General features: G+C 38.6%; 1 protein-coding gene across 1 annotated transcript in view; it reads left to right on the forward strand.

Annotated features, from left to right (window-relative positions):
- Positions 1–8979: 8979 nt before the first annotated feature.
- GRAMD2B (GRAM domain containing 2B) overlaps positions 8980–14571 on the forward strand; it is a 42197-nt gene continuing 36605 nt past the window's right edge. Inside the window, exon 1 of the mRNA XM_009469193.2 lies at positions 8980–9161. Within this exon, the coding sequence (XP_009467468.1) occupies positions 9037–9161 (125 nt within the window). The 5' untranslated portion in view covers positions 8980–9036. The remainder of the gene's footprint in view (positions 9162–14571) is intronic.

A 14571-nucleotide genomic window follows, 5' to 3' on the forward strand; every position in this document is an offset into this window, starting at 1 on the left:
TTACAATATACCTTTCCTAGCTTCTAAGGGGAAGCTCAGAAACAAGGCTGAACCCAGAAGTTAGGTTGAACATCTGTTAGGCAAAGAACAAATCCAGTGCTTGTCCAAATAACAATACACAGAAAGCAACCTGCTCATGAAAACTATTATACGTGCAAAGTTACCATCACCCCTCAAGAACCTAGTATAAAACAGTGAGTTTTACCAGCATTTTTAAGGACATAGGATTAAAATTACATTGGAATGGTTGATGTAAAACCAAACTTCTTAAAGTAAGCAATGATCCTGACTATAAACCAAAGTTGATTCTAAGTATGACTGCAGAGATTTAATTTAACCTTTTAGACATAAAACTGACAAAAATGTTAAAGGTTACCAAGAAAACTAGCAAGTGAGCAAAAAGAAAAGTACTTGTGATATTTTCTGTCTTTCCTTAACACACATAAATTACTGCCAGATTAGATCACTCAGCAAATTAAAAAGTAATATTTATTATAATTAAAAGTCACTAGTAATTAAAAATAATGTTAGGAATGTAAAGCTAAATGTTAAAAAGCCTAGTACTATTGTTTCCAGTTTTACTGGAACACTGGGCTATGTCTCCTGTTTAAGCATAAACACATTTTGTTCACTTACAGTACTATTATATTATCAATAACAAATTGATAGCTTGGCATATGAACTGACATACAAATCTATACTTAGTTTTAAATATAAAAACCATGGTTCAGCTCCTCTAAGCAACGTTACCTACTGCAAATTGAGCCAAACAATAGCTTTATGTAATTAATTTGAAGCATTAGGGGCACAGTCCCGTATTGCTGGTCAAATTGAAGAGCTTAAGTTTTGAAGGCTCTCCCTACCTCACTTATCCGAATGACATGGGCGGCTTGAATGGGCTTTTCAAACACTCAGCATTAATTGGTAACAGAGTCTAGATCAGAATCAGCCGAGTTCCTTTAACCTTCCCCAAATACTCTCACATCTTCAAGTTTCACTTAATGTAATTGTAAAAACAGGTCTACTGTTATTCAACTCTCAAGGGTGGTATTAACTTCATTAGGTGCTGTTTGTACAATGTTTTAAGCTCCTCATTAGAACATGCACAGAGGTATTTCAGACTAATGAGGCACTATTGTTATAACCTATCACTGCATAATTGCAATTTCTTTATAAGTAGCTGATGTGGTGCAAACGCTCTTAAATGGTAAATTTAAGCACAACAATCAGGTTTCATTGATGTGTACTTTAAAATAAATCTTCCCATTAGGGTGCAGACTCTATGCCTGCTAGCTTCAGACAAAAGAGATTTAAAAAAGAAAAAAAAGAAAAACAAAACTACATACACGTGACCAACGCCTCACCCATTTGCTGAAGAGTACTGCAGCCTCCTTCCTTCTTGCGGCCCCATTACACAGCCCGATCTGCTGACCGGACACACAGCAGCAGCAGCAGATAGGCTCTACAGCTACAGCTGAGATGACAAGAGTCCAGCTCACCCCGCCTGTGCTTTTCAGCAGCAGCCTTCAGTGACACCCTCAGTTCAGGTATTTCACTGTCTCCTCGCACACTAGGAGAGAAGCAAGCCCAGAGGTCTGCACAGACGGGCTCCTCTCTCACAAGTGCATAGTCACAAGAGCTAAACCGTGTTATTTCAACTGTGCTCCTGGTGGCAGGAGGGACGGAGGGAGTCAGTCAACTCAGCAAATGCAGCAACTAATGCTCTAGGCCGGGTATATACAGCAACTCAAGCACAACACCTAAGAGTGTCTTGGAACGAAAGAAGTTAAGCAAATCAAGGGAAAAACAAAAGCAAAACCGACCAAATAAATATCCAGGTTGCAAACAGGAAGTATCCTTCTGACACAGGTTTGTTTCTGAACAATCTAATTTCTATGCTCTTTTCTGCCCTTCAAGAAGGAAAGACACGAGGCTTATGTAATTCAAATCGTGTACATAGCTAAATATAATAAAATCTTCAAGGGAAAAGAGCTGCACCTAAAAAAAAAAAGTTTTGCTTTTAGCACAGTTGCACAGAGAAAGACAGCAGATTAAAATAGATGTGTGCATATGCAAGGACAGCAATTTATCTCTGAAAAGACATTCAAAAGGAAAAAAAAAATTCAAAAAACATTATTTCACTTTCAGGAAGCACTCTGCTGTGCAATCACTTAAGATTAAACTTGTCTCTCCAACTCTTCCTCCTATTGTTTGTGTTAAACACAATAAAAATATATGGTAAGAGGTAGGAAGGGAATATAACAACTGGGCTCATATTCTGATCGGGACTACATCAGAGCAGTAAGTTGCCACCATTCTTATAAAGAACAGAAAAACAGGTTTGAAGTGCTTAAACTTCCTGGATCTGTTTACTTTCCTCATGGGCTAGTCTAATGGTTTCCTGAGAAAATCAAAGTAACCAAAGCCATGATTTGTTCAGACTGTCTTTACTGATTACTCGAGGCAAGTTTCTATGAAGTGAGGGTTTTTTCCATGCTTCCTACCTTCAAATTAAGTTCACTGCTGCAGCACAAGGTTGTCTGACAGTGAACTGATTAGAAGTCTGATGAAGCTTCTGTTCACCTCGGTGGGGTTTTGTGTAAGGTCTCCAATGCCCTTCCCATTTTAACAATTTGCTACACTGACATATTACAGCTGGCCTTGCTGGAGTTTTATTCCTGTTACCACCTTGTTATTTTACTGACAACTGTATTCCCAGCTGTGATCTCACCAACATTATTACTGTCTCATGCATCTTCCTGGTGCTGCTACGCTAGCTAAACATTGCTGGAATTTCCTATTTTATTCACTAACGCTTTTTGCCATGCAACCCTTGAGAGGGGGCGGCACTGCACAGTCAGCAATGGTATTTTACACTGTGCAGACCAGCACCTCATTTACCAAGTGAAGTGTTTGATAAAGCAGAGGTCTAGATAGAAGACAGCTAGCATAAGCTCACCTCAGAGATGACAGTACTATGGGTAAGCAGAAATTTTCAACATTTCACAATGCTGCTTACTGAATTTATGTGTTCCTTTCATGTCAGCAGCCACCAGCTCGGCAAGATTTGTCACTTCTCATTCTTAGCAACATTTTACTCACCTGGCTGTAATCCTCACCATTACCACAGAAAGTCTGAAAACATGACCTTGACAAACTCATCAGATTCAAATCCATAAATAAAAAGTTGGTTTTGGTTTTTTTTTTAATTATCTTCTTATGCCACTCAGAAAAGAGAATAGAAAGAAAATCAATTCACATTTTTTAATGCTCGGACTGATAGTACCGCAAGACTAGACATCACTTAAAGAATGAGAAATGCAGCCATTAACAAAGCTAAGTTTTTTTACCTTTTTAAAGCATATCCTGCAAACATCCATAAGGCGAAGAATGGGTCATTCACTTAAATAAGCAGCACCCTGCAAAAATCAGGTGCTAGTAGCCTATTTGCTTCGCATACCTATATTCTCTTGTTTACTACCACAGAGTCTACGTTCTCATTCTCACCCAAGCCACTCAGGCCAGGCATTATTAATAGCAGGACTCCTTCAATCCACCAGAAGATATATTTTTTTGTTGTTATTAACAAATCCCTCACTCACACAGGGCAACAAACTCAGACACTTTTTGACTTATATTTATCAGCCTCTGGTGCTAAAGCATTAAAGCTGTACGTACACCAAATTTTTAGACTTCAGGGTTTCCTACTATTCCAACAAAATTTTACAAAACACTATCTTCCAAGTCAGACTTGCCTTTCGTAATCCCACATCAGACTCTTCTCTCCACCCCACTGGCTTTCTTCCAAGTTCATTGGGTGTGTGTTTGTTTTTTTAAAAAACTCTTTCCTGCCTGGAAGTAGAGGCTCCCAAACACAGATAAGCCCAAATACTCAAAGTGGGTAAGTCTCATCTATGTGGCTCCAGAAGTTGAGCATAAAGGAGCTGCTGGGGGAGGGAAGTGAACATTCATACACTGGAGTAAGCACAACAGCATCTACTGAGGTGACCACCATGCCAGAGAGCAAAAAAGACATAGTTTTAAGTGCATGTTCCTACAACAAGATTACTGAAGGGAAAAACAGTCACTGGCTTCCACAAACATGGACTCCACTCCATTCAGTTCATTCCTATATACTTGTAGGTGTCATTCTTCTATGCTACATTTTCATCTACCTCTCTCACTGCACCTGACCAGTTGAAGAAGTTTTCTGTCTCCTTACTCCATAAATGTGGTTGTGATTCTACCAGTTCTGCACTCATCCAGCACTTAGAGCAGCACAGGAGCCACAGCAATCCTCAGTTTCTGCCTGTAGCATCCCACATACTCAACAGTTAAGTACTGGTGTAAGTTTAAGCAGAAACAGGCACAACTCAAAACTCACTGCATACAAACTGAGTGTATATCACTGTTGCAGACTAAGCATAGGGTGGAACAGATCAAACACAAGTTCAAGAGGAAAACCAAGAAATCTAAGATTAGAAAGAGGAACAGAATATAGGAACCTAGATATAAAACTTACCTAAAAACATCCAAACCTATTTTATAGTGAACTAGATCTGATCCATATTTCATTCTGGAATTATCTGCGGAAAGCTGCACTTTTCAAATGTACAATTCAGAGAAAAAAGACTAGTTTTTGCACAGGCTTGGTCCAGGCAGCAAAAAAAGAAAACAAAGATTGGAGGCAATCCTAACCATGAAAGACAATATCAGCTCTGAATCAGAGCAGCTGCTTCTTCACGTACCACAGAGAACAAAAATTATGCGAGCCAAACCCATAAAGCAAGAACTCAGTGCTCTAGGCTACTAGTTAAATGTTGTGTCCCCCCCCGCCCCTCCATTCTAGGGATCATACCAGACTAATTATGCAGTCTTATTCCAATTTACAGGCCTGTAAATTCTGAGACTCACAACTAACTGATGAAACACCCACTCATCCATTCCCCTGCTCTTTACTGTAAAATCTATAAGGTTTTGTGGCTGCTCTCCAACCAAGATGTAAACTCTTCTAAGATTGTACATAAAAACATTCACTACCATCTCAAATCACTAGTATGACATTCTGCCACAAGTAGAGCAGCTGGTTTGTTGTTGATTTGATTCATTCTTGGATGGTAATAAAATTGAATGTTTCGTTCAGAATATCTTTCCAGCCATCTCTTTACCTTTTTTGTTCAATAACATCTCACTTTATCCTCACTTCAATTTGCAATCTTTATGCAGTTTCTTAGCAGTTACCTACCACAAGGCACAAAGGCTTTCCTGGCATAAATGAAAGCTCTCACTCTGAATACCCAGAATTCATCACTTTTTTCTTCCTATCCAGTAACATGAGATCATTTTAGTAAAGACATAGGGACTTACAATAGGTGCAACACAATTGGCATTGCTAATATATTTCCCGGTATCTCTTTCCTCCGAAGAAACACTTCAGGAACTGAGAAAGCAAAAATAAACCATTTTTCCTGGAGTTACACACTTTTTGAAAAAAAATTCACAGCAATCATGAGGATAAAAGAAGAAAAGAGAATTGTAAATTTTTCAGGACAAATTCTAACCTTTCAGTGATGACCATTGCAGACTGAGAATAAAATTCTATGAGGTTCAAGGACACCAACAACTTTTTTTTCCTGTGTCTGCCTATCAGAAACAATTGCAACAATGCTAGATTTCACAAGATACAGTCTAGCAGGTAAGTGATAACGGAGTGTCAGTGACAAAGGTCAGAATTAAAGGGCATAGTTTGAGAAAAATAAGGATACACTTGGCCAAATATGTATATGGAGTTGAAGAAAAGTAGTTTACAGGAAGAGAAACAAGAAATAAAGGGGAAAAGCTGTTTTCATGATATGGGACAGCAAGAGCTAGAGTCAAAAAAATGTATTCAAGCTTACAAGCCACTGAGGTAGCAATTTCTTCAGAACATAAAGCACAATTCTCTGGGGAGATGTCCGTGTACAGAAGATAGCCACACGGTCAGCAGTATCAACTTCTCCCCACACCTGATCCACCGCATCAGAAAGAAAAAAGATATTGGTGTCCGTTAACTACTGCTAAGAGATCTGAAGCAAGCAGCTAAGAAAAGTAAATACTGTATCTGCTACACACCTCTATAGGTGAAATTTCTGTAGGTATCTAAACCTCCCCTGGAAAATTTTATGGATACAAGGAATCAGAAAGACAGGGAGTGATTGACTGCTTTAAAAATTTGCATGGTGATTATAAACTACAAGGTTTGCATACGGTTGCATCAAAATAGGGCAATCCTGAGGCTGATCATACAGCTTAAATCCCCTTCCCCTTGTCTTATCTTTTATAGAGGCACCATCAGGTCAGCCCTTTTGGGCTCCTACCTGCAAACTACCATGTCCTTTTCCAGACCCAAAACAATCTCCAAAACATCTCAACATCACAGTTGTGCAGAAGCACTAGAAATCAATAGTAAACTCAATGTGTCTGAGCCTGGTAATAAGGAAAGCTCCATCCGTTGGGCATATAATGACATCACTACCACCACTGTACCTCTCTGCTCCCACCAGAAATGCATCTTGTAGGCCTGCTCTTCTTTTTTCTATCAATCCAGGCAGTTACTGCTGCAACGCTCAAGAAAGGTGAGCCCTCTTAATAAGCAGCAGCAGTGAGTCTCAGAGCACTCTCACAGAAGCCTGTTTTGTTCCACACGGCCATACATAATGCCAGTGTCACTGCACAAAGTTCATGTGGTGGACTTGGCAGCATTAGGTTTACGGTTAGACTTGATGATCTTAAAGTTCTTTTCCAACCTAAGTGATTCTATGATTCTATGTAGTCAGGCCTGAGCTAGTCCTAAACTAGCTCAGTAACATCAGCTGTGTAGCCACAAGAGCATTTAACTCACCAAGTTAAGTACCTAATCTGGTTAGTATAGTACAGGCATATGGGATACAGTCATGTAATTGCAGGCCGGAAAGGATAGACTTACCACGTGATAGTGTATGATGGAATACAGTAGTTTACAGGGTGGCACAGTGCTCTGTAAGAGAACTTAACTGTTTTATGGACAACAGCAAAGATGCATAAACTTGAAGGAAGAAAATCGTCTCATGGTTGCTCCTTGCTAAAAATGTTCCTGTAATTACCCATTCAGGGAAAAATTCCATTGCCCTTTCTCTGTACTTGCTCTTGGAACACAGTTGCCATTCTGACTTTTATTGAAGGGTTTTTATTACATTTTACTATACAAATAGATTGTTTTCAAAGATAAATATTTCCTATTAATGATTTATGAGCTCACTATGTCACTTAAGTTTTCTAATTAGTTTTAAGGATGTTTGTTTCTTTAAAAAGAATAAAGACTTCCTATCCTAAGTGGATATATGTGAACAACACGACAGAGCCAAGGCCAACTCTCCTTGTGACTAGAAGAGGAAAATAGCTTTTGTTTACTATATTTGTTGAAGGTTATATCACTTGTTTTATGGCGGAGGAATAAAGTACAGAGACTTTGCCCAGCTAGCCAGCCCTGTGTTCGTAGTTTAATGTCATGCAGGATCAAGCAGATTCAGAGTAACAAAAAGGCCTAGATAGCAGGAAATCAAAGATGTATAGCATAGCTGCTGAAGGAGGCATTAATTCTGAACGTTTAACTCAGGAAAAACAAGAAGTCCAACTCACTTTCCAAGCAGCTTAAATACTGCTCCTAAGTACAAGTGTTCAATTTTTTCCACTTCACAGGGAAAACCTAAGATGATGAAGAGTGTGTATGTCATTCCTTTTCTGCCTTTGGTCTTTCAAGACTTGTCACATTTATTCAGAATTTTCACTTCCAAGGAAACTGCTGTTTCATCTCTGCCTTTGCTCCTTTGGTCTCCTTAGCTATTATGCTAATTGTGTATTTTAATATTACTGTTTCTCCTGTTGTTTCTGACATTTATAGATTTCATTACAGTTTGCTTAATACTGATCACAAAATAAATTTTATGTTTAAAAAAGCAAAGACCAGGTATTTAGTCATGTAAAGAAACCAGAGACAAAAAAACCAAACCAAAACAAAAAAAAAACATGGAGAAAGACATCATAGTTTGACTAAATGTCTTCAAGCTTACGAGTAAAACCTGGGAACAGTCCAAAGGCATTTGTATTGTTTCACAATCTATTTATAGATGCTGAGAATAGAAAGAGAGCAGTACGTTCCACATGTTTTTTCAGTCTCATAGACAAACCCTTATTACCATGGAGGTCCTAAATGAAGTTTAACAGAATTTCTGGCAGCCTTGGGATGCTCATTTGATATTATAAGAGGATTTGAAATCTAAAGAAACATTGCTTATCAATTCCTTGACTAACCTAATCATTATAGTCATCTTCAATAAACAGAAAACTCTGCAAGTTTGTAGTTAATGTTTGCCAGTTCCTATGGAAAAAATGGTTCAGCAAACTGCTTTTGTTCAGTTGCATTTGGTGCATTGAGAATTAAAAGATTATCTGTATTTAAGCTGAACTGGAACGACTCGACTTTATAGCAGCTGCATGCACACATGTACACCAATTTGTCACTGGAGAGAGAAGTGCAATATAATAATTTTGACATGTCAGCACAGGTATCCCTTCTGAAAGAGAGAAAATTATGTTATTCAAGCTTGGGTAATTAGAGATAGGTAGATAATTCACAAAGTAGAACTTGTGACAGACCATGTTACAGTTTTTGGTACAAACCTGTCAATGAAACATTATTTGAATTAGAGTTCTTGTTTTACATTCCTTCTTTTTCTTAATTCATCAAAACAAGTTATTGCTATTAATAATGACATTCCAAAGACACGGTACACCTAGATTTGATGATTTCTGTTTCCAAGTAAACCTATGAAGTGCTGCGGATAAAAAAGAAAACCACCTCATGATGTCACATCAATATGTTACTCATTAACCAATTTTAAAAACTAGCCTGAGCTGGAGTCACATTGAGACTGCACTTCCTATAGCAGTGAAAGGCTGTGTGTTTGAAGGATCGCTCTAGAACTGAACTTAGTTAACTCTGCAGTTAACTCCATTAAAATGATGAGAAAAGGGAATTCCCTGGAGGACTCCGTTTTTTATTCTGAAAGTCAGAACAGCTTCCAAATGTCATGTAATGACACCCCAGTCAGCCCTACAGAGAGTTTCGGATCAGTATTTATAAGGTAAATCCTGATGTGTTTGAGCGTTCTGTATGTACTTGATGCTGGGAGGGACGGGGCAGCAACACAGGAGGGCACTGGGACAAATACACCAGTGAAAATACCCTGAAGAGGAAGCTTAATATGAAATGGCAATGCATGCAGAGATGATAATTTCACTCATGTTACTGATTGCACTGGGAAAGGGAGCGCTACTGTAAAGGAGAAATTTTTAAGGGATGACAGGACGGTGTTGTTCTCTCTTTCCTTATCTATTACACTGAAGTAGGGCTTTGATTGTGTATAGCATTGTACATTAATAAACTCAAGTCTTAAAATGACCTCTGCAAGGTCATCCAATACTATCTATGATATTCGAGTGGATCTCTCTACAAAACAAACGTAAGCGTTGTTAGAACAAGGAATTTAACAAAATATCTTCAGGTGTGTTTTGGCCTATATGAAGCTTTACAATGCTTATTAAATTATGTTTCAAGAGAAACGCTACCATAATTACAAGGAGTATTCATGGAAGTTGAATGCTTGCATGAATGAATACTGCTAAAGGGTTTGCTGATAGAACAATCACAAACTATTTTTAACGGGAAATATGCTTTCTTACTTTGGGAGGGTGGACTTGCTGGATTGTGGACTCACATTGAGGTGGAATTCATTGTAATGAAGAGTTCTGGATAAATCATGTGCATTTTAACATAGATAAATGAGGGAAGGCAGCGTCAGAGGGTTATTGGCACTTACCACGTATCCTTTCCCATCTACTGCATGAGAGAGACAAGTAAACATCCATAGTATTTATGTCAACCCATTATGAAAAAAATAGCTTTAAAAAGCTATCCAAAGTAGCTTTAGACATTTATTCGTTCTTAACCAACTTCAAAATTCTTTACCAAGCGCTGTTCTTAATATCTGCTCAGTGCCCAGCCACCCTGAAGAGTGATTTGGAGGGAGCACCTCTACATATTCTTTGTGTGACTGAATTTTATTTCTTTGTAGCTGTGCACAAATTCTTTATATGGGGTGACGGCTTATGTCACTAATTGGGTCACAAGTATAATTAAGTCTTCTGGCCTCATTTTTCCTCTTTTGAAATGTTATTAGGGCTTTTTAATATTATATCTGCATAACATCCTTTCTTCCAACTCAAATGTCAGAGAGATAATGTCTAACAGTTTGAACACAGAATAAGGAATCAGAAATTTTAAGTTTTAATTAGAGCTCTCAAAGGCTCTTACTTAGAACTACCCACTTGGAGACTTTTTTAAAACAATATCCACATATGGTTTTGTATGCCTCTCTTGATCTTATTTTCCAATAGGCATGGGACATGAGTACACACAGTGGCATATGCAGGGTTCAACGCAAGTAGGTGATGTTTAACCACTTCTAATTTGGGCAATAGAAAGTTTGCCTTTTTTTCCACTGTTCAGCCCGGAACACTGGGCAGACAGATTTACCTACTTTTTTATTTACCACTAGATAACCAGTACACAAAAAGATACCATATATGCTCTGATAGCAACATGGTCAGCCCTTACAGAGAACAGAGTCCTTTCCCTCAGATTTCTCAATAATCAACCTGCTGCCAAGTAGCGAATGGCAGGGGCAGGCCTTCTAGAAATCCAGTTTACTCAATTGCTGTTTCAGTGAGAAGGATAATATGATTATAAAACCCTGCTGTGAAACTACACCTCTATCGATAGCAATGATGGAATAGCAGGCTCTAAATACTAGACAATCTAATACGAAGAATGCATGATTGGACACAATGAGCCAGTGGCTGGACTGAGCTCTCACCAAACTTGCTTTTCATGTGTTTGTCACAGTCATGATACACTTGTCCAAAATGAGCCACATGAAAAATCAGGGAAAATGCTTTTGGGAAAAAGAAATGCAGGCTCTGCATTTTTAGGTACTATTTTCAATACAGTCTTACTTACTTAGAGCCTATTTCCTGTGTATGAAGATGCAACCACAAACAAAATTTACTATATTAATGATTGCTCTTGTTTATCGTAATTATTCTTGCCTGAGGACAAAACCTGACTATATGCCTAAGTTTTTATATACCTCTGTTTTCACCTCACTGTAATTGGCACCATGTGGATGAGCACAAATTTGCCAGGATCAGGGGGGTTATTAATGTTTCAGACAGGGGAGCTCACAGTTTATCACCATGGCAGCATGCAAATGCTGACACAGAGCGGAACTGATTTCAGAAGCAAATTAAGACTCTGGAGCTATAGCTGAGGTGTCAGCCATGCATAATAGATCAGAGATTTGTATTGATAAAAGTACTGGCCACGTGTGTATGCAGCATTTTATCAGCATCAATGTAGAGTTGTTCTGACCTTACACAAAAACATTTTCCAGTAGTTCAGATCAAAATATTGGCAAAAACAATAGGGATCTCAACCTCCCCTTTGAAGCCCATCCCCATAATGTGACTCAATACCCTGCATCCACATCTCCTAAACTGTAGAAAAATCTCAAGCCTTGTGGTTTTGACCAATATTCAGAATGACCCTGAAGAAAATATATTGAACACAAAAGGATGAGATTTTTAAGCAATTTAGATCAGGACTACTGATCACCAGCTCTGTGAATGTCATACTGCTACATATGTTAACATCAACCCTAGAAATAATCAAATGCAGATGGTATATCAAATACTTGTAAAAAAAAAGTCAAAGATTCAGCATTTGCTTGTAACATTAAGTAAAAATCATAAATAAAAAAAAATCAGGAAAAAAGTACAGTATGGAGAGGTAGTTTTCTAAATGCAAAGTCATGGAAATGGAAGTCAAAAGGGTCCTGGACTCTAATCCTGACTTGGCAGCTCATTTGGTGTACTGCAATGCATAAATCAATTAAATACAATACTTGCATTTTCCATCTGTGATTTGGCATTAATATTTACCTACCTTTTGCATATAGCAGAATAACAGAAAAACTGTGTAACAACTTGTAACATAAACTGTAAAGATTGTTTTGTTGCAGTTGGGTTTTTGTTTGGACACAAGATAGGATCTGTACACTCAGGTTTCCTCTCTGAAGATTTTTGGATGGGAATGTGAACTTTTTTTAGGAAATTTACTTCGGCATTAAAATTATACCCCTCAGAAACATCCAATGCACTGCTGTAAGTCTAAGGCTTAGTTCAGACTAATCCAAGCAGTCCTATTAAAGAGATAAGCACATACCTACCATCTTCTAATAGGTGTATTGTCTTTATAGCTCAAGTATGAACACCCAAAACACTGCCAACCACTTTACTGCTCAAAGGCTTGCATCTGGGATTTGGCATTCACCCTACGTGGCCTTGCAAGTCCTATCTACTTTTTTTCCCCCCACCGTAATATAGCTCCTAGTTCTAAATGAGATAAAACAGTAAGTCTATCTGGTTCAGCAGAATAGTTTATTATTCACAACCCCAGCTGATGTAAGGACTGTGAGAGAAGTGATAGCATGATTCATTCTTTCACATTATCCTGTGTCCCTCACTTTAACCTTCCTCTCCTCAGAGTAAGAACAATCCTTTCCTAAGCTCCGGGAAAGTCTGGGCACTATTTTTTCTTGTGGAAGATTCAATTCATCCTCAAAGAAACTGTGCTAACTTCCACTTTCTTGCATACTTAACATAGTATAGTGCTGCTCTTCAGAGACTGCTAGATGACTAAAGGTTTCTCTCAAGAAAATGATCACCATGTTTAGATATACCATGAATGTTTGCAGGCATGCATGCATATCTGGTTCATGGAAGTATCCATGTATATTCCTTTATGATACACAGACTCAGTAATTACATACATGCATGCACATTATTCATTAGACCCACGTAATCTCTTTGATGTCTTAAACATACTGGTGCACGTGGATTGAAATTTTTGTCCATGTAATCTGTATACAGAGATGTCACACTTGGATGTCACCTGGGATTTCCTCTGGACATTTATAAGCAGAGGATGACAAATCAAGCTAAGCTGATCCACCAGGGTAGAATAAGCAATATTTGTATTTATCTTTTCCTGCCTAGCTGGCCAATATATTAAATGACAGTTATAAATGCAGAAAAATGGATTTCACTGCCATGGGATTTGGTACTTTCATCATAAATGACAAGATCTAGGCATCACAACATTCTAACAATGCCATCCATGAGGCATCCAGGGCAATATATTGCTTGGAAGGTATTCCATGACCGCTTTTTTTCTCATGAACTCAGAGGAGACACTGACCTGTGTTTTTCAGCGAAGTGCCAACTGGCTGAGTGCCACCTCATAGGTAGCAGAACTGAACTATTACATGTCCCGAGGTTGCTTTTTTCAAAATATAAGAAAGTTGCCATGCACACTTTGGAGAGAGATCAATGTTCCTTTACTGCACCAATTCCACTGTGTTTTGCCATTCACCCTCCTTCCCATGCTGTTCTTTTGATCAGTATGACACACAGTAAGACACATTGGTAAGACGCACAGTATGCAGTGTGTCTTCTGTGACTACACAGTAAGTTGTGTGAAGATCATTGGTATCAAAATGGCAGTAAATGTGCTGGCGGAGTACACATACAATGATGTGTTACACATTCACTATCAGGGGGCTGACACAACATTACTAATATTCCAGAAGTTTTGTGTGAGAATTTCTCTCCTTTTTCTTGCTGGGTGCTACAGTACATAATTGTAGTGCAGTCTATTTCATCCAATTGCTTCAGTATTCAAGCCGCAATGAACAGCCCCAGCGTGCCTCACCATTTGTGGTGAGAAATGCTCTAACTAGCTTTCACCCCAGCTTACCTCATATGCCCTATGCACCTCCATGTCAAAAGGGGAGTTCAGCCAATACGGTAATCCAGGCTCCTTTAAACAAAAAACAGGAATGGATAGGCAGATAGGACTTCTAGCAAACTGCTCAGAAGAAACCAATCACCTGATATAGGTCTCTATAAAGCAATCTCACACTTTTAAAAACCAATGAATTACTAAATTCTTAATCCAGGCCAGGAATGGGGAGCAATTGGCCAAAACTGCTTTTCACTCCTTACAAAATTTCACCACTCACTGTGTTCTGGCCCTAGTTATCTTCTACAGACTATTCAGGACCTTGGTTTACTCCATTTATTTTGAGCATACTTCAAGTATGCTGACTGACTTGCAGATGTTTCTGAACATTCCTGCTTGAGGCAGAAGTATCACCGACACCAGACCAGGTGTGGCTTTGTCTAGCTGGTCTTGTAACCTCCAAAGACAGAGTCTACAGCCTCTCTGGGCAACCTGTTCCAATGCTGCACCACTCTTTTACTGCAGTTTTTTTTGTCTTTTCTAGTCTGCACCTCCCAAGCTGTAACCCACTTCACTCTGGCTTGTGGCTGACTTGCATATATTCTAGAAACCAAAATTTTTCAACATCTTTCCAA

This window comes from Nipponia nippon, unplaced genomic scaffold, assembly GCF_047370975.1.
Source record: "Nipponia nippon isolate SJK-2023a ecotype South Korea unplaced genomic scaffold, ASM4737097v1 scaffold_8, whole genome shotgun sequence".
NCBI lineage: Eukaryota > Metazoa > Chordata > Aves > Pelecaniformes > Threskiornithidae > Nipponia > Nipponia nippon.